The sequence below is a fragment of the Triticum aestivum genome, chromosome 2D (genome assembly GCF_018294505.1).
Source record: "Triticum aestivum cultivar Chinese Spring chromosome 2D, IWGSC CS RefSeq v2.1, whole genome shotgun sequence".
NCBI lineage: Eukaryota > Viridiplantae > Streptophyta > Magnoliopsida > Poales > Poaceae > Triticum > Triticum aestivum.
In genome coordinates, this window is record NC_057799.1 from 588,469,855 (window position 1) to 588,491,061 (window position 21,207).

A 21,207-nucleotide genomic window follows, 5' to 3' on the forward strand; every position below is an offset into this window, starting at 1 on the left:
AACGGGTCTCAAAAGCACAGGCTGACTGACACCCGTCATATCCAGCCCAAATATGGGGCGGATATGGGGGCCTCGGGCGCGCCCGGGCATGCCCGCCGCGTTGGACCCGACAACCCGATCCCACCGCAAATTGCACCAAATCCACCCCAGACCTGCCAGATCCATTTGCTCTCTCCTTTCTTCTTCCTCCTTCGCGTCGTCCGTCTCGCAGCTCCACCGTCGTGTGCGCTCCGCAGCCGTTCCTAGCCTTTGGGCCACCAGCTCCAGCAGAGCAGTCCTCTGTCCCGTCCTTTGCCGCGTGGGATGTTGTCGTCGCCCGAACGCTACTGCGGTACGTCCGGCAACTCCGTGGCTCCGCCTTGCGCTTGACTTATGGAGTTTGCATGCTTTTTTTTTCTGGAATACCGAGTTCTCACAATGACATCAACATGCTTCAACGATCTTTGGTGTTCAGGAGGCTTTGCAATGGAGAATCACCGCCGTGCAACTACACCATCAACGGCCGAGAGTACAACATGGGATACTATCTGGCCGATTTCATCTACTCTCAGTGGGCGACGTTTATGAAGACCATATCCGAACCACTTGGCAATAAACAAAGCCATTTTGCAACAATGCAGGAAGCGGCTAGGAAGGATGTGAAGAGGGCATTTGATCTGCTTCCAACTTGTTGGGGAATTGTGCGTAGCGTTGCAATGATGTGGGAATCAGAAACTTTGTGGCAGCTGATGAGATGTTGTGTTCTTTTGCACAATATGATTGCCGAGGATGAGGGTGATGGTGTAGCCCAAACCAATGATTTTGAAACACCTGGGGAACAAGTCGAAATATCGAAAGATCAATATGCAGCTCAGCGTATGAACTTTCTGTAGATGCATCAGATTCTTTGAGATCATCAGGTGCACACGCAACTACTTAATGATCTTGTGGAGCACATGTGGACCCATAAAAGAAACCAAGGAGCTAGTGTTTGAGTTGTGCACTTAAAATAATTTTTTTGTAAACACTATCTATACTCAGTACCAACATTTGTTATTTACGTGCGACATTGGCTTGTATGATTGACGTGCATGGATTTGCATGGATTTGAGAGTCCGGATTTGAGATATGCGGATGCTGGGAGCGAAATATGAGGGCCCGTCTGGATGTGTCTGCAGATGTACAGGGGTCAGATTTGCCAAGTCCGATTGTAGATGCTCTAATGGCATACTGATATCTTCTGCTACCATGTTACCAAATGTAGGATCACTAAAACACTAAAACCTCTTTTTATCTTACAGATCACAAATTTTTTAATTTTTTTATTTGACAAGGATTATCAGGAATAATTTGAAATTTCATCTTTCGGATAGAATTCTCAACATAGTCCATACATCATAATCAACTATGAATTCAAATCATCTTCTAGTTGATCAGGACTGCACCCACCAGCGCAACACAAATGCGCAAAACAAAACAACAGTGAAATTGTTAGCGCAATAATAAATGTTCACAAGTTATCAGTAAGCACATTAGTTTTTTTGACGGGAAGGCCTTCACGGCTAGCTTTATTAATCGATCACACTTACATCGTTTGCTAGGAATTTAACAATAAACTCAGGGGGGGTGCATCCACCCACACAGAGGGAGAATTCGTACTTCCCCACCTAGCTAGCTCATGAGCAACTACATTTGACTCTCGATTACAATGCTCAATAGTATCTTCCCGAACTCACATAGCAAGACTCTACAATCTTCTAAAACTGGGGCTGCCACCATAGCATGACCTTCGTTGATCCATAGGGCCTCAACCACCACAATATTATCCATTCTCAGCATCACATTGTTGCATCCTAGGCTTTGGAGAAGCTTTAGGCCTTCAAGCAGAGCCGGCTTCTGCCGAGACGACATCCGGAATTTGCATGAAATTAGCTGTAGACGCCCCAATGAATTTTCCGCGGCTGTCTCTCACTACTGCTCCACACCCGCCTGTATGATCTTCAACATGGAAAGATACATCAACATTTAGTACTTGTTGGCTGGACAAAATAACAGGCCACTTGTTCACTCGAGGTCTCTCCTTCGGCTTCCCTGCTGCCCGAACGAAATTTAGGCTTAGGGCCCGTATCGACATTGCTGTTTGTTCCGGCGAGGAAACAATTTCTCCATGGACAAATTGTCTCTGCTGCCACCAAATGTACCGGCTGGTTCCTGCAATTAACTCCGACAGTTCAATTGGGTCGAGTACATGCGCTGATGAGCTTCATCACATAGAAGAAAATCTATTATCGCTGCTCCAGAGCGGTCTATCCTCATGGCGTCCCTGATAATATTGCCAACGCCCAAGGCTTCCCAAATGGCTAGAGCACGTGGACATGAGAAAAGTACATGGCGTATATCTTCCCCGTCCAGCTTGCAGATAGGACATTGAGAGTTAGTACCAATATGCCGATTAGTTAGAACGCTGAAGCATGGTAGCACATTGTGTAAGCACCTCCAAATAAAAATCTTAATCTTTCCCGGCAGTTTGAGCTTCCAGACCTTCTTCCATACTGGATGTGGCCCAGAACCAGATCGGTAGCTCCCCATCAAATCTGCCTGGGCATAAGTCTCTTCCCACTATTTATAATACGCTGAGCGTACCGCGAAAATACCGTTCTTACTTAAGTGCCATGCTATGTAATCCTCTGTATGTTGCCGAAACAAAGGAATTTCCAATATCCGATCAACATCTATAGGCCATAAAGTGCCCCTTATCAAATGTTCATCCCACTCACCCGAGGAAGGGTCGATGAGGTCACTGACCTTAGTGAATAATTGGTTCCCGCGGACAGTAACAATTTTCCTTGATGCACTGCTGGGAATCCAACAATCACTCCATATGTCTATCTTTGTACCATCTCCAACTCTCCAAATGCACCCTTTTTTGAACGTTTGTATTCCTGCCCAAATACTTTGCCACACAAAGGATGAACCCTTCTTCAATTCGCAGTTCAAGATATCCCCAGAAGGATAGTATCTGGCCCTTAAAACTCTAGCACAAAGTGAGTCAAAATTCTCAATGAGCCTCCAGCATTGTTTAGCCAGCATGGCCATATTAAAACTATGAATGTCCCGGAAACCCATACCCCCTCTTTCCTTTGGCACATACATCTTCCACCAAGCGAACCAATGCACCCTCTTATGGTTTTCTTCGTCACTCCACCAATATTGCGACATTGCATCAGTGATCCCCTGACAATTTTTTTTGGGGAATTTAAATACACTCATCGCATATGTTGCGATGGCTTGGGCCACCGCTTTAATCAAAGCCTCTTTTCCACCAAAAGAAAGTGTTCTCTCCTTCCATCCGTTCACCAACATCTTAATCCTCTCTATCAGATGTTTAAAGCATGTTACCTTGTCAACCCCAATCATGGACGGAAGACCCAAGTATTTATCCGATAAAGACTCCGTCATTATATTCAGAATTTGGCATACCTCCGCCTTAACTTCCACCTCCGTATTAGGACTGAAAAGATAGAGCATTTTGCCTCGCTCACCAATTGGCCTGATGCTGCACAGTAATCATCCAAAATTGATCTTAACGTGTGAGCATTTTGCTGGTCCGCCTTCATCAAGACAAGTGAATCGTCCGCAAATAGTAAGTGGGACACAACGGGGGAGTCTCAACAGACCTTGACACCATTTAAGTTCCTCGTTGCCTCCTCATGTGCTATCAGCGCCGATAAGCCTTCAACACAGAGCAAAAACAAGTAGGGCGACAGGGGCTCACCCTATCTAAGGCCCCTCGTGGGTGAGAAGGGCAACGTTTCATTGGAGTTGAACCGAACTTTATATTCCACTGATGTGACACACGCCATGATCAGCTTGACCCATCTTGGATCAAAACCTAGCTTAGATAACATTGCTTCCAGGAACACCCACTCGACCCTATCGTAGGCTTTATGCATGTCGAGTTTCACTGCACATGTTCCCGTTTTTTCCTTCTTCCTCTTCTTCATTGTATGCAAACACTCGTATGCCACTATAACATTATCAGTTATAATCCATCCAGGAACAAAAGCGCTTTGAGTTTCACTAATTATATTAGGAAGCAACAACTTCAACCGAGAGGCCAACATCTTCGAAATTACCTTGTAGACCACGTTACACAAACTTATTGGTCTAAATTGTGTGATCTTCTCTGCATTATCTACCTTCGGAATGAGGACAATGGTTGTAGTGTTCCAACCTTCAGGAATAATGCCACTGTTTACAGCTTGCAAGACCTCTCGCACTAGGTCCTCCCCCAAAATTGGCCAAAACTTCTTATAGAATATCACATGAAGTCCGTCCGGCCCTGGCGCTTTTAAGTCTCCTATAGAGAAGAGAGCTTTCTTCACCTCTTCTGCAGTATAAGGAGCTAACAGGGAGTCATTCATATAACCCGAAACACAAGGTTTTACTTTATTCAATACATCTGCATGTGGTACATTAATTTCCGAAGAAAACAGGTGCTGAAAGTATTCTGTTATCAGTGTTCTCATTGCTTCATTATCTTCTACCCAATTACCATTGTTATCCAGCAAGCGTCTAATGTGGTTCCTCTTCTTACGTGCTGTAGCAAAGTTGTTGAAGAAATTCGTATTTCTAAGTTTTCTTCAATTTCTATAAGAACGACACGCTGCCGATCTGCCGCCTCATCAGTAAGGGGGCCCAACCGCAGCTTTTCTAGCTCCGCCTTGAGTTCCTTCAGCCGCTTGTGTGGCACCTTGAGGATCTCACGATCCCAGATATGCATCTCTTCGTGCACTGCAGCAGTGCGATCTGCAAGAGACGAACTAGGACTGGATCTTTCCCATGCTTCCGATACAAGCCGTTCGACATCATCTTCTTTGAGCCACCTGGCCTCGAACTGCTTAATCCTTGCTCTGAAGTTATCACCAACCACATCGCCCGCTGTATCTAATAGAATAGGTCGATGATCAGATTTAGTGTGCTCCGCATTGGTTACCTTGGCACACGGGAACATAGAATGGAATTGCCCATTGCAAACAGCCCGGTCTAGCCTCTCCCGTAGTCTCCGCCTTCTCCAAGTAAATTGGTCACCCGAGTATCCCAAATCCTCTAGTTCACAGTCAACCAAGGCCTCACTAAAATTCTGCATCATGCTCATGGGACGTGGGGCTCCACCCTCCTTCTCATGCGAGTACAAGATCTCATGAAATCCCCAGCCACAACCCAAGGGAGACGGTTTTGCTGATATAAACCTCTCAAGTAACCCCAGGAGAGATGTTTGTCCTCCCACCGTGGCTCACCATAAAATCCAGTAAATCTCCATTCCCCCTCTCCCGCTGTTTCAACCGACACATCAATGAAGTTCTTTGTGCTTCCACGGACTTGCAGGACAATGGGATTTTGCCAGAACAATAGCAAACCCCCATTGTTACCAACGCTCTCTACCACCTCCACTCTGTCCATCTTTATTTTTTCCTTATTTTTTCTGCCCTTGCAGTATTCAAATGTGTTTCGGACAAGAAAAACACATCCGCCCCCCATTGCTTCTGGATCTCCAGAAGCGCTCTTTCTACCGCGGTACTGGCCATACAGCGACAGTTCCAGCATAGGATTTTCATTGCTCCTGGCGAACACCCTGGAGGGGAGTCGCCGATGTACTTGAGGAAGCATTAACATCATCTGACATAGCCTTAAACCTCTTCTGATCGTGAATCTTTTGTGGGGTGTTGAGCTGAGTCTTGTCTACTGGTTCATTAGCTATGTTTTCCAGCAACTCAACCTTTTCACTGACAAAACCTGGTGGAGGGTTTACCCCTGCTGCCACCTGGTTAACACCTACACCATAACTGATCAAATTCCCATCTTGTCCAGTCAGCCTCTTCCTGGCTTGGGGTACTAGTGCTCCATCATTGCGGGCAGCCTCAAGGTCAATCTCCATGCTATTTCTTTCTTGAGGATTTGGGTCCCCCAAGCTCCCTTCGCCTCTTCCAAAGCCTCTTCCAAATCCTCTTCGTCTGTCTGGCCGGCCACCCGGCCCCGACTGTCACCTTCCTCTGCCTAGTCCATTAGTTGCCTCATCGAACTTGACCAGTAACCAGTTACCCAATTCACAATCCTCCTTTCAGTGTATTCCATCCCCGCACTCAGTTACCACATGCCCCATCAGACCACAGAAATCACAGAAATCTGGAAGTTTTTCATAGTCCACAGGGCACCTCTTGCTCTCCTTCAGGGTTAAAGGCACAAAACGCACAAGTGGGGCATCAAGCTTTAGGTGAACACGAGCTCTCAAGAACTTTGTAGGATTTATTCGACCTTCATTGACAATGACCTTCACAGGAGATATTCCAACTTTTCTTGCTATTTTCTCTGCAATCTCCTTTTTCTTCATGAGCCCCTCAGGGATGCCTATGATACGTGCCCACGCTGGGATGCGATCAAGCTTGTACTCATCCACATTTGTCAGACCATCGTACTCCTCCATAGGACTTGCTGCGTTCCGAAATAACCAGGGCCCTCCGTTCATCACGCGATTCCAATCGCCAAGACACATAAACTGACCCAGGAACAGATTTGGTTTCATCGCCTTGAAGATCACTCCCTGTGCTGGTGTCCAAGCGTTCCTCATCGCTTTGTACAGAGCAACATGGCTAAAGGGTCGCTGTGTATGAACCCTAAAAATAGCAATCCATCTCGTCTCTTCAATCAATTCATCGATCTCACCTGACAAATCCAAATCGTCCTCTTCCTCTCCATGAAGATTCAGACCCTGGAATCTGTCCTCAAACCTTGGATCCGGGCCACGGGCGCCCGCCCCAGCTCCACTACCAGATGCGCCTCCCGCCGGTGCCTTTGCTCCTTCTGTTTCCGCCATGCAGACTCACCCGGTCGCTAAAGAACAGTTGTGAATCACAGCCAGATCAGGAGATCCCAATCTGGTCATGAGATTTGTGTGTGATAGCAGGGTAGTTCGGGAACCCTAGCGGTCGCCGCCAGGGGAAAAAAGGGGAACCCTAGCTGCCTAGGGGATTTGTTTCCTAATTCTCGTCTCATACCTAATTCTCTCTCCTATCCCTAATATTTGTCATCAACCAAACGGGCGGGCACAACACATAGACGAGCACGTTGATCGTCTATGAAATGGAGCACATTAGTTGTTTAGGCATACAAACATCAAACAATGAGATGTGTGACATCAAGCATCAGTAAATGGTGTCAAGCTGCCGGGCATTTGGATAGCCCAACAACCTTGCTCGCACCGCATGACCAAATCAAATACAGTATGCGCATTCCTTCCCAATCCCAAAGAGAAAAATAACTTCTAATGTATGCCATGATCCGTGGTCACCATTACATCCGGACCCACGGTATATAATCCAGGCGTAGGGCTGGTTCGAGCGGCTGCACATTCGTGGCCACCATTAGATACGGCCCCACCAAAATATACTTAACACTTAGTGATGGCTCACACACAATCAAATTAGGACGCAAGCAGTAGAAATGTGTGGCCACCATCACCTCGACGAGGCCCACCGGACAGCGAGCGGCCGGATAGCACCACCCGCGTGTTATACGCATCCGGGGTCTGCACGCCACCATTTCAGAACCCAGGCCAAACACCCCAGGCGCGGAGCAATCTCAGGAGCCAGGTTCCTCTCCCACTGACGGTGGGTCCCGCGGATTCACCAGCCAGTGAGATTGGAACCAGTCTATGGTCACGTTTTCACTGCCCCGCAGAAGATCACGAGGTCCGGGCAAGCAGCACGATTCACGACGCCCATCCCATCCCGATCCCCTATGACCAGAACGACCTTGCTTGCCTGCTAGGGCGTATGCAGACGCCACGTGGCTGTCTCGTAGGAGGACGTCTCTCCTCTCGTGGCTCCCGAGTGATCCACGTCTCTTGCCACCTTGACAGGGAGAAAAAAAGGTCACCTAAAACTCTAGGCCCCAGGCATCATACAGCACGAATGAACGTATCAATTTTTTTTTTGCATGGATACGAATGAACATACAGAAGCCACCGTAGCACGTGCAGTACACGTGCTGCTAGTATTCGAATGCCATGGCAGTTCAGTGGACTGCACCCAAACTTCAGTTTTCACGCCCTTTAAATACCTTGTGCTCCCACCTATTGATTCATCCTCACCTTGACCTCGTCAGCCTCAAATCCTACCAGCAGTCCAGCACAGGCATTGCCTTATACTAGCTAGCGTGCGCGAGAGATGGGATCGGAGGCGGAGATGACCGCCCCCCTCCTTGCCGGTGTGTCGCCGGCGGTGGAGGCGGTGCCGCCGTGGCGGGAGCAGCTGACGGTTCGGGCGATAGTGGTGAGCGCCATCCTCGGGGTGCTCTTCTGCCTCGTCACGCACAAACTCAACCTCACGGTGGGGATCGTCCCCTCGCTCAACGTCGCCGCGGGGCTGCTCGGTTACTGCCTCGTGCGGACCTGGACGGCGGCGCTGGGGATGTTCGGCGTCGTCTCCAAGCCCTTCACCAAGCAGGAGAACACCGTCATCCAGACCTGCGTCGTCGCCTGCTACGGCCTCGCCATCAGCGGTATGTGGGACTTCAGTTGAGCATTTAACTGGAGATGCGAGTTGGGGTTGCATTTGCTTTGATCCTTAACTGAAAACAGGCCTGATGTGTGGAGTTCTGATGCTGCTTTGTGCTAAGTACGTGCAGGCGTTGCATGTGTATTACTTTTGGGTGGGGGCCACAATGGTGTTAGATTCTTTTTGGTATTATAAGGAAGTTATTAGCAGGTTGATTTTTAAAATTACATTTCTTAGAAAAAATGTTTCATTTTGCAGCATACATATTTAATTTTCGTGTTTCCTGGGAGTGGGGAATTGATAGGCTTCTCCCTTTTTCATAGAGTTCACATTATTAATCATTGTTTTCGTTTATGCAGGGGGATTCGGATCATATATGCTTGCAATGGATCAGAAAACTTATGAGCTTATTGGGACTGATTATCCTGGTAACAGGGCAGTGGATGTGAAGAATCCCTCACTGAGTTGGATGATCGGGTTTATGTTTCTAGTTAGCTTTCTTGGTATTTTTATTCTCGTTGCGCTGCGCAAGGTAATCATCCTTCTTAGATGTGTGCGCCTTCGGCATTACATTTTTGTTTCGAATCAAGTGCAACAACTTGGACATATCTTTGTCTGATACAAATTCAGCAAACTAAGTTAACTTTTGGTGTTTGCTAGGTGATGGTGATTGATTGCAAGCTAACATATCCTAGTGGAACTGCCACTGCTATGTTGATCAATAGCGTCCACACTACTACTGAAGTTGAACTTGTAGAGTAAGAAACATACCAGCATTGATTCTTAATATTGTGCAAACTAAGCTAGCTATACTTTGCAATGATAATCATTTATTGTTGACTCTGCTATGCTTCTTGTCTGGTGATTAATAATAGAAAAATGGTTCTGCAACCTGTTGTCCCTATAAAATTGCTTATACTTTTAGCAGGAGTGTGTGATAAACATCAAAACTTATATATTATACATAGATGGTGAATCTTCTGATAAATACAAAATAGCAGTTTATCTGTTTTATGGAAAATGATGAATGATCTATTTGTTAGATTGGGATAAAGGTTGATGCCTCTGTATCAATTTCACTGTTGACAACATATCTTGGGCTACTGTATTCTTAAGTTTTGGTGGTACTAACTTTGTTTTTGTGCTTCCAGAAAACAAGTTAGCTGTCTTGGAAAATATTTAAGCATAAGTTTTATTTGGAACTGTTTTAAGTGGTTCTTCAGTGGTGTTGGGGATTCATGTGGCTTCGACAATTTCCCTTCACTCGGCCTTGCAGCATTTAAGAACACGTAAGCTTGCTGCTAATGTGTTTGTGATATTATTTTGAAGTTCACATTTTATAAATCCTTTTATATTAAAGTTAGAACAAAATGTTGCCTTATCCTCTTTAGGGCTTTTTTCTTGATATCCATGGATTATCATACAAAACTACTTATCCTTTAAGCTAGAATATCATATGCATTATATCCAAACGCTTATAATTTCTATTTTTATAGGTTCTATTTTGACTTCAGTCCAACCTATATTGGATGTGGTCTTATATGCCCGCATATTGTTAACTGCTCTGCACTTGTTGGAGCCATCATATCCTGGGGTTTTCTTTGGCCATATATATCTACCAAAGCTGGGGAGTGGTATCCAGCTGAGCTTGGAAGCAACGACTTCAAAGGACTCTATGGGTACAAGGTATGGTGGTGAAGGTTTCTGATTGTTCATGTCATAACGAATTAATAGCCAATTCCCTATTGTATCTCGATTATGTTTTTTGTCAACTCAACTGTGATGGTTGTTAACCAACAGATCGAGGATGATATAATGAATCAGTCTAAGAAAAACAAATAAGATCATGAATTAGTACTTACAAGGTTTGACAAAAGAAAGTCCCTTATTTCTCCGCATACAAAATAAAACCAGTAAATCTACAAGTTGTTGTTGTTGTGAATATGCGAGTCTCTTTATTGCATTTTTTCATTGGGCATATTGGTTGTAATTTGTGAGAACCATGAAATTGAGTTCAAGAACATATATATGGGTCATTTATGTCATAACTTCCCTAATTATTCTTCATTCACTAACCGAGTAGTCTTTGCCAACATTATGTCTAGCTAAAACCAAGTTGTGTGTGCACCCTTTCAGGTTTTCGTATGCATATCCTTGATACTTGGGGATGGTATTTATAAACTCATTAAAATCGTTTATGCAACTATCAAGGAAACAATGAATGCACAATCAAACAAAGGAAGGCTTCCCCTTGTTTGGGTTCAGGATGGTAATGTCATGTTCTTATTCCACCCACTAGACCTACCAGCATATCATATATCATGGCTCTCATCTTGTTTTTCATTTATTATTGTAGGTGACAACATTTCCAAATTACTAGCCAAGGAAAAGCTTCTGAATGAGGTGTTCGTGAAAGACAATATCCCTCCTTGGTTGGCAGGATCTGCTTATGTGGGCCTTGCAGCAATTTCAGCTGCAATTGTACCGATGATGTTCCCACAGCTCAAGTGGTACCTTGTCCTCTCCGCCTATGTTATTGCTCCTCTACTCGCCTTCTGCAACTCATATGGCACTGGCCTAACAAACTGGAACCTTGCGTCCACATATGGGAAGATTGGTCTTTTCATTTTTGCCTCATGGGTTGGCCATCATGGTGGTGTGATTGCCGGCTTAGCAGCGTGTGGTGTTATGATGTCCATAGTATCCACAGCTGGTGATCTCATGCAAGACTTCAAGACTGGTTACCTGACCCTCTCATCGCCAAGGTCTATGTTTGTGTCACAATTGATTGGAACTGCCCTTGGTTGTGTCATTGCTCCCCTCACCTTTTGGCTTTACTGGATAGCCTTCGATATTGGCAATCCCAATGGCATGTTCAAAGCTCCATATGCTTCCATCTACCGTGAGATGTCAATCATGGGTGTTGAGGGATTCTCAGTGCTGCCGCAACATTGCCTAGCAATCTGCTTTGTCTTCTTCTTTGCAGCCATAGCAATCAACTTCCTGCGAGATGTGACCCCGAAAAGCATGTCCAAATTCATCCCACTCCCGATGGCCATGGCTATTCCATTTTACATTGGGGCATACTTTGCGATTGACATGTTTGTTGGGACTATCATCTTATTTGTCTGGGAGAGGGCGAACCATAAGGAGTCCGAGGACTTTGCAGGTGCGGTTGCTTCTGGTTTGATATGTGGTGATGGTATATGGAGTGCCCCTTCTGCGATATTGTCCATCATGAGGATCGATCCACCAATGTGCATGTACATCAAGCCATCCCTTACATACGGCTGAAAATATAGGAAATTAATTCATTTTATGTGATAGTACCACAAGAGAGCAGAATCACGTTGTGTACATAGTTTACACTTGTTTAGACCTCCAAAATATAGAAGTATGTAATGTGTCTCACCCCTTCTATAAAAAAAGCTTTGTTTGTGATGTTGGTGTCTTCTTAATTTGGTTTCTAGCATTGTTGGTACCATATTTCTCAACTTGATCTATCTTTTGCTTGATACTCGTGGTTTGCCCGAAACTAATCAATAATGTTTTTCTTGTGCTTTCTCTGAATCATGCAGAGGAGATGCATGTGCATCAAGGAAGAAGATATAATGCCAAAAAAAGACACGAACCGTACAAGAAACACATCTGAACTTAAAACGGCCTAAGGATCATTAAGCAAGAGTCGACGATACATGGCTCAAAGACGACCAAAACCAACCTATGATATGACAAGAGTGCCACACCAGTGTGGTATCATTTAACATAGTTTAGAGGGGTTGAATAGATTACTAGTAATAAAGGGACTATTCCCAAATTTTAGTTTCCTTGGTAAATAAGCTTTCTATGGTAGTATATCAAGCACCCTACACATGCAAGTCTAATAGGGTATAACAGCGAAAAGTAAGAATTATAAAGAGTAGAGTAAAACAAATGCAAACACGGCTTGACTTGGTGGAGATTTGTTTCTCCATCGTTTGAATACTTGGTGCTATCCTATTCCAAGTCGATGGAGGCTTCAAAATGATGGCCTGCAAGTGCACATGATTCTAGTTGTATCCTTTTCGAAGGAAGAGTATCGATCCCATAGGGAGCACAGGAATCAGGCTTTTGCCTCTTGTTGAGAATTATGTATTTTTGTGTGTGCAGATTGAAGGAAATATGCCCTAGAGGCAATAACAAAGTTGTTATTTATATTTCCTTATATCATGATAAATGTTTATTATTCATGCTAGAATTGTATTAACCGGAAACTTAGTACATGTGTGAATACATAGACAAACAGAGTGTCCCTAGTATGCCTCTACTTGACTAGCTCGTTAATGAAAGATGGTTAAGCTTCCTGACCATAGACATGTGTTATCATTTGATGAACGGGATCACATCATTAGAGAATGATGTGATGGACAAGACCCATCTGTTAGCTTAGCATAATGATCGTTAAGTTTTATTGCTATTTCTTTCTTCATGACTTATACATATTCCTCTGACTATGAGATTATGCAACTCCCGAATACCAGAGGAACACCTGGTGTACTATCAAACGTCACAACGTAACTGGGTGATTATAAAGATGCTCTACAGGTGTCTCCGAAGGTGTTTGTTGGGTTGGCATAGATCAAGATTAGGATTTGTCACTCCGAGTATCGGAGAGGTATCTCTGGGCCCTCTCGGTAATGCACATCACTGAAAGACTTGCAAGCAATGTGACTAATGAGTTAGTTATGGGATGATGCATTACGGAACGAGTAAAGAGACTTGCCGGTAACGAGATTGAACTAGGTATGAGGATACCGACGATCGAATCTCGGGCAAGTAATGTACCGATGACAAAGGGAATGCCGTTTGTTGTTATGCAGTTTGACCGATAAAGGTCTTCGTAGAATATGTAGGAACCAATATGAGCATCCAGGTTCCGCTATTGGTTATTGACCGGAGATGTGTCTCGGTCATGTCTACATAGTTCTCGAACCCATAGGGTCCGCACACTTAACATTCAATGACGATTTGTATTATGAGTTATGTGTTTTGGTGACCGAAGTTTTTTCGGAGTCCGGGATGAGATCACGGACATGATGAGGAGTCTAGAAATGATTGAGAGGTAAAGATTCATATATTGGAAGGTTATATACGGACACCGGAATGGTTCTGAAGAAGTTCGGGGATTTTTCGGAGTACCGGGAGGTTACCGGAACCCCCCGGGAAAGTTAATGGGCCTCATGGGCCATAGTGGAGAGAGGGAGGCAGGCCATAGGAGGTGGCGCGCGCCCCCCTCCCAATCCAAATTGGACAAGGGGTGGGGGCGCGGCCCCCCTTTCCTGCTCCCTCTCCCCCTCTTTCCCCTTTCCCCTCTCCGTTGGAAGGAAGGAGGGGGGGGGGCGAATCCTACTAGGAGTGGAGTCCTAGTAGGACTCCCCCCATGGCGCATCAATTGTTCTCTTAGCCATGTGTGGTGCCCCCCTCCACAGTTTACCACTACTAGGGAAAACATTATACACAGAATATTACCAGCAGCACGATCTAAAATAAGGTGCTACTGCTATTTAGCAGCAGCACCTGTAGAAGAATAGCGCTACTGCTATACAAGTAGCAACAGCGTGCTAGGGACAAAACGCGCTACCATTAAAAATGCCACGACGTTGCCACCATATTATGTATAGTAGTAGCGCCTGTATTGCAGGCGCTCTACTGCTATTGAACTTAGCAGTACCACTTTATCATATCCCACGCTATTGCTAAGTTCAACTTTACCTTCCCCAACCGGCTACCCCCACTCTCCCTCTCCACTCTCACTCCCCCGCACCCCCCGTCGTCCGCCGCCGCCGTTCACCGACCACCGTTGTCGCCCGCCGCCGCTGACACTGCTCCTCCTCCTCCGCTAAGCTAATCCCACCTCCTACCTCATCCTCCTCTCTCCTTCCTCCTCCTCCTCCCTCCTCCCTACCGTGCCCTCCCTCCACCTCCGGCCCCCCCTCCTCCCTCCTCCTCCGACCGCCCCCTCCTCCCTCCTCCTCCTCCCCCACTCCTCCTCCGGTCGCCCCCTCCTCCTCCCTCCTCCCTCCTCCCACCCCTCCTCCCTCCATCTCTCCTAAACCCTAAACTTTTTTTGTACTGTTCTTGTATAATGTAGTTTTTTACTGTTTTTTAGTAAGAAAATTAATTATTTTTATTTATAGTAACTGCTTAGTTGAACTAGTTGAATTAATAGACCTAGTTTATTTTTAGTAAGAAAATTTTGGTATAGGAGATTTGATTATCTAATTAAAATTTTACTATAGAACTAGTTTATTTTTAGTAAGAAAAATAATAGAACTAGTTTATTTTTAGTAAATGCTTAGTTTAACTAGTTGAATTAATAAAACTAGTTGAATTTATGTCATTATCACTTTGTCATCAAAGAATGCTATATGAGATTTGATGATCTAATTAAATTTTTACTATAGAACTAGTTTATTTTTAGTAAGAAAATTAATAGAGCTAGTTTATTTTAGTAAGTGCTTAGTTTAACTAGTTGAATTAATAGAACTAGTTGCATTTATGTCATTATCACTTTGTCATCAAAGAATGCTATATGAGATTTGATGATCTAATTAAAATTTTACTATGGAACTAGTTTATTTTTAGTAAGAAAATTAATGGAACTAGTTTATTTTTAGTAAGTGCTTAGTTTAACTAGTTGAATTAATAGAACTAGTTGAATTTATGTCATTATCACTTTGTCATCAAAGAATGCTATATGAGATTTGATGATCTAATTAAAATTTTACTCGGTGGAATATGCAGGCTTTGTAGAGTCGTGTCTCCTTGGAGTGATCGTCATCCGAGCTACCTCTACTTCATCTACACCCGAGTCGGTGAGCTAAAAGTCCACCTCCTCCTTCTACACTCCTCGTTGTTGAATAAAGTAAAACTAGGGTATTTAGTTATGCTTCTTAACCAAATGAAGTGTTCGGGTTATAAGATATATTCAAAATTTTTGTCAATATTGAACCATTGAAATGCAATGAGCACCAGTTTATGCTCATGTGTGAAGTGTTGATTCATTTCCGAGTGGCCTATGTTTTGCCGGAGTGTTGATTCATTTCCGTTCCGGAAAATTTCAGGCGCTCGATATGTCCTATTTTAGCAAAGGTCATGCTGGATTTTCCGGTAAATTTAAGCATGACTTGTGCTAGAATATGTAGGAAATATCGAGTGCCCCGGATTTGCTAGTAAGAGAATCAAACGACATTTCGAGTTGACTTTAAGTCTGTCGGGGCTCCATACATGACAGCCAAAAAATCAGTGAGGGTCGCTTCTCCTTCTTCTCTTTATGCTAGACCTTTGTTATGTACTAGGGGAAGAAGGAGTTGCGACCATCATCGACGGTCGAAAAATCGGTGAGGGAGTGTCCACCATATATAAGAGAAGAAGAATGCCGACTGTTGTCATGGGGGGTCGCTTCTCCTTGTTTTCCTTGTCCTAGATATTTGTAACGCACTAGGGAAAGGAGAAGTAGTGACCATCACCGACGGTCACAATATCAGAGAGGGAGTGCCCACCATATACGTGAGATGAGAGTTTAGGAAGGAAGAATCGACAGACCTAAAGTCAACCCATTGCATATTGAGTAATAGTGATCTGTGTGTTGAGTTTCCTGCTTGTTGCACTACTAGGGAGAACCCTAGCAGTAGCGCGGGTATTTTGCCTATCAGTAGCGCGGGACGACGCGCTACTGATAAGGCGCTACAGCTAACGTGTAGCAGTAGCGCCTGTCGTCCCACGCTACTGCTATACATGGCTAGCAGTAGCGTGCTTTAGTGAAGAGCGCTGCTGCTAATATCTGCAGCACTTTTTAGCAGGAAGCGCTACTGGTAAGGCAGCGCTACTGCTAACTTTGTTCCCCTCGCTACTGCTAGTTTTATTAGTTTTTTTCTGCATATTTGTTTTGTATTTGAATAGGCTTTATACAATAATCTTTACCATATCATACGCATACAAATGTAATCATAGCATATACATACAAATAGTCTCATCAAATCATGTCATCATCATAATCATCATCCAACACAAAGTGGTCTCTCGTCATCATCTCGAAAATAGCGATACAAGTCTTGATTACTTGCAACTACATCGTTATCCATCTAAACAATGATATAGCGGAACTATGCAGTACATGAGTTCGTATCCCTCTCTCGCATTAGCGTGAACCTAAACTAACTACTGCCTGTCGCTCGGAAACCGGAAACCGGTACACCTGGGCCTGACACTCCGGCCACTCGTCGTATAAATACTCCTAGCGTAGCACTTCTTCGCCATCGATGATCTATGCACCTGCATCGTCACATGAGTCGATGATATGCAACATATATAGTTGAGCAACAGAAAGAGATAGACTTGGCAAAAATAGAAGCAACATATCATGCATAAATAACAAAGTTGGTCGTACCCAAAATGCCCTAACTAGAGTGATCGTCGCTAGTCGACGAGGACGGTTTAATTACATCACAAATAAAGTTTCGTCGTGCATAACTCAAAGTTTCGTCATACAGAAAGTATGGACTAAATGGACACATTGTCATATATCGACAATCACTCCAACATGTCATGCCATCCATCCAAGTCAGGGAGATAGTCCCCGAGCCTAGTGAAAGGCTTCAGGTTGAGACGCTGAGCGGCTACCCGTGTTCGGATGTCTTCCCGCGACATTTGTCCTTCTTCGTAGAACATCCCTGTTTTTCCGACGACCTCCTTCATGATGATTTGGGCAAGTTCGCCCTGGATGTGATAGAACTCAGCTCAAAGTCGATGATCCTGGATATCTCCTACGTTCTTTGCCCATTGTAGACTATGGGCATCGCCGGATGTAGGTGACATGCGAAGGTTCTGGTGATCCCGTCTGTACTCCAGCATGTGGTGTAGGACATCGAATCCATCATTAAGAGAATCACTCGGTTGCTGGATGCAGCAGAAGTCGGTCTTATGGCCGAAGGCGGGCCAACCGTCCCTTCTCTTCTTGTTCTTGACCTCTCCACCCCGTGCGTCATAGTAAAACATAGCACTGTCGAGAACATCCTTGATGTGGGTGTAATCCTTTTTGTTAATGTTCTTCGATGAGTCCAAGTAAAGAGCGTGGGAGTATCGGGGGTAGAGGATGATGAGGACGGCGCGCCCGCCGCTGCACAAAATAAGTACACCTCAAATTAATTAGCCTCCACCGTGCAAATGAATGATTGAAATCGAAGGAAGGATATCCGCGCGGATGACTTACAGGGGATGATAAGGCATGAGAATCGCCTCCTTGTCCTTATTGGCGAGCATGAAATTGACGATGTATTCCCTCGCGTATTCACGGTGCTTTGCGCAGACTCCCAAGAAGCCCTCGTGCATGAAGTACGGGTCAGCGACACAGATATGAGGTATCTCCTCAACCCTGATGATGTAGTTCATGTGCAAGGCATAAAGGCGGACAAGCGTAAAATCCAGCTTCTTCACGTGAAACATGTCGAATATGTAATCGAATCGAAGGAAGAACTTCTCTGGGGGGGATGTGTTGACGTACGATAATTGCCGCGGAACGTTAACCATGTAGAGTGGGTATCCAGGATCTTTCGAGGCGATGAGGCCTTTCTCTATCTATAGCACATCATCATGAAGTCTCCTTAGATCGTCGAATCTGGCCCTAGCGCTGCTCCAGGTAGGATTGGTTGACCGGGGATATGCCATTTATCCGCACCGGGGATATCTATACGGTCTTGAACCCGAGGCTGCTGAGGCGGCTGGATCATAGAATCAGCGTTTTTGCCTTTCCTCGATCTCTTCCTAGACTTCTTTACTACCGGAAGGTCGTCCATAATACGTTCAGCCTCCGGAGACGGCAATTCAGGCACCGACTCATGACGCTCAAACCCTAAGTAGGCGCCAATATAGACATACTGTTGAGTGCCATCGTCATCCTCATCCTCATCTATGGCGACTACCAACGACTAATTTAGCCTTTTCCTCAGCCCCTCCACTATCACCCAGCACGACAGCCGACGCTACATGGGTAGGTGAGGTGTTGATGTTCATACCTAACTGCGTGCTCGTGGGTGCGCTCCCGGCGGCCTCTAGACGAAGCAGACTCTTTGGCCACAACAGGACCCACCCATTGCAACAATCACCAAGCCGCCGCGGGGTCTCGTCGTCACCCCCCACTAGTACCAGCGGAGGCAAATTCTCATGGCCCGGTTTGACACTGGCCACGAAAACCTTGAAGACGTTCGGGGGGATCGGCCGGCTGTGGAACAATGGTTCCTTCGGCTTCAATATCGTCGCCTTCCCCACGTCCACCTTCTGGTCGCCGATGGTGTACAATTTGGTGCACGGGGTTTTGTCGACCTGCAAAGAAAAGTCTGCGACGTGAGACATCCGAAAGGCAACAAAAATGGGAGATTATACATTTATTGAAGGGGGCCGGTGTGACAGATATCGTGAGGGCGTCGAGCTCAGCCAAAGACGAAGCACCGCCGAGCACGTTCGGTGCGGGAGCAGGTGCGGGAGCAGGTGCAGCTGCAGGTGCTGGTGCAACGCTAGTCGAGCTGCTCCCGAAGAAGTCAGCAAGGGGAAAGTCCGCTGCATTTTTTTCGGGATTTTGCCTGGTCCGATTGAAAACAGCCGGAACCAAGGAAGTAGACATATCTACAACCACCTGTTTTGCGGCAGCTACCGCTGTTGCGACTGTCTGAGATGATTTCTTCTCAACCGCAATCTGAACCTTCTTGTCGATGTTTTCTTCAGTTAACCTCCGTCTTTCCTTTCTCTCCTCCGTGGTCTCACGGTAGTAGTTCTTCCACGTGGCGCCGTCTCTGACACCGTGCACGCGTCTATACGATGGTCGAGTCTCCACCGGGAGTCGTTTCAATATGTTCAACGCCCGATTGAATGGAGTGTCCCACTTGGGCCTCGCCAACGCCTCAGATGGCGAGTCGCTTTCGGCCGCAATCCTGTGCTGCTCTCTCTGCAAAAGGCACAAGGATCGTTTACAAATATGACTAACGTGCAATCGAATTGATCAGAAACTAAAATTACCAGCAGTCTCATGAACTCCGTCGTGACCGCGTTCGTCTCGAAAACCTTCTTCACTGGGTCCCAGCGGTGCCGGGCCCTGAGGACGTCACGCTCCTGCAGGACGGTGAACTCCGCCAAGGGGTCTGGGATGCCCAGACTCGCGGCTTCCGCGTCCTCCTTGGCCCATATGGACCTCTTCCCGCCGTAACCACGGCTTCCGAGGTGGTGGCACCCAATGTTCCTCTGTTGAAGCCCCTTCATGTACTTCAACTTTTTTTTGGCAGCTTCAGCCTCACAAGCCGCCTTGAATATTTCAAAGTGCTCTGCCATGATTGTCGGATTATCCTTTACAATCTCGGAGTAGGGTTCGTCGATGATCCTTGCTTTCACCCTTGTTTTCCAGGCGGCCAGCGCGTCGCTAAACTTGCTCATGGCGTGTTTGTTTATCTCCTTCATTGACGGGTCCTTATCTGGATCTTTATAATCCTTTTCATTCCGGCCCGGGAACAAGAATATCTGGTGCAGCTTCTTTAGGAGGGAGGGCCTCATATTATCTATCTTCTGTAGTTTCTCATCGTTGATGGTGGCGGTTGTCCGTAAGATGCAGCCTATTTGATTGCCGTAGCACGCGCACGCTTCCTCGGGCGCGTTTGGCTCAAAATTGCCGTCGTCCACCTCCGTGACCACCAGTCTAGTAGCCCTGAGTTTGTTAGGAAGCCGTTTCCTCTTTGCTTTCGGTTCTACACCGGCTCCGCTCCCCGAGGCAGCGCCGGTCTCAGTCTCAGCGCCGGTCTCGATGCCGGTCTCAGTTTCAGCGCCGGTCTCACTCTCAGCACCGGTCTGCGTGTCGGTCTCAGTCCCCGATGTGACCGGTGGGCCCAGCAACAACATCGGTTGATCATCGGCAAGGCTCAAAAATTCGTCTGCCGCTAGGTAGACGTCGTCGCAATAACCAGAACCCTGTCCTTCATCGTTGCTAGCCATGTTTCCTACGATTAAATCTAGTCAATTGATTCTAGACCTAATAAAATGAATAATGACATAAAAAGGCCTATGTTTTGCAGGAACGTTGACTCCTTCCCGGTGCAGCAAATCCCGGGAACTCGATATGTCCTAGTTTGTAGCACAAGTCATGCCGAAATTCACGGAAAATTTCGGCATGACCTTTGCTAAAAAGTGGACAAATCGAGAACCTGAAATTTGCCGAAACAGAAATGAATCAACATTCCGGCAAAACATAGGCCACTCAGCTTCATTCCTTGGAAACAACAAAAGGCCACTTGGGCGCAATCGAACCACTTCAATGAAAAGATATAACATGACCACTTCAATGAAAAGATATAATCTACAATAAAAGTCTAGGAAGGGATCATCTTTAAAATAAAACTTGCCTAAATTCTTTTCCTAGAAAAATAGTGGTCGAAAATAAATTTTTCCTCTAACCTAGCGAACCTAGTTAACCTAGCTTGTTAACCTAACGAACCAAATTAACCTAGCTAGTTAGTTAACCTAGTTTACATAGATAATTAACCTAATTTAACTAGTTAACCTAGCTAGTTCTATGTCAAAGCCCTAAATAAATTTTTTCTTAACCTAGATAATTAACCTAATTAAACTAGTTAACCTAGCTAGTTCTCTGTGAAAG

At 45.5% G+C, this 21,207-nt stretch overlaps 1 protein-coding gene across 2 annotated transcripts; it reads left to right on the forward strand.

Moving 5' to 3' along the window:
• The first annotated feature begins 8,204 nt into the window (after window positions 1-8,204).
• LOC123050190 (probable metal-nicotianamine transporter YSL6) lies at window positions 8,205-11,828 on the forward strand. 2 transcript variants are annotated; one of them, XM_044473019.1, is made up of 8 exons: window positions 8,223-8,244; window positions 8,308-8,538; window positions 8,894-9,066; window positions 9,195-9,292; window positions 9,686-9,823; window positions 10,031-10,220; window positions 10,671-10,803; window positions 10,891-11,828. In XM_044473019.1, exons 1-8 carry the CDS (start codon window positions 8,223-8,225, stop codon window positions 11,826-11,828), a joined length of 1,923 nt encoding a protein of 640 aa, XP_044328954.1. The 2 variants fall into 2 exon arrangements, with proteins under 2 accessions (XP_044328953.1, XP_044328954.1); XM_044473018.1 differs by having other exon boundaries at window positions 8,205-8,538.
• The last annotated feature ends 9,379 nt before the right edge of the window (window positions 11,829-21,207 follow it).

Excerpts from the sequence above, each read along its gene's own strand:
- LOC123050190 (XM_044473018.1), top strand. The coding sequence starts at position 8,205 with ATGGGATCGGAGGCGGAGATGACCGCCCCCCTCCTTGCCGGTGTGTCG. Across the intron at positions 9,824-10,030 it reads CTTGCAGCATTTAAGAACAC|GTTCTATTTTGACTTCAGTC; the intron begins GTAAGCTTGCTG and ends CTATTTTTATAG. Across the intron at positions 10,221-10,670 it reads AAGGACTCTATGGGTACAAG|GTTTTCGTATGCATATCCTT; the intron begins GTATGGTGGTGA and ends GCACCCTTTCAG.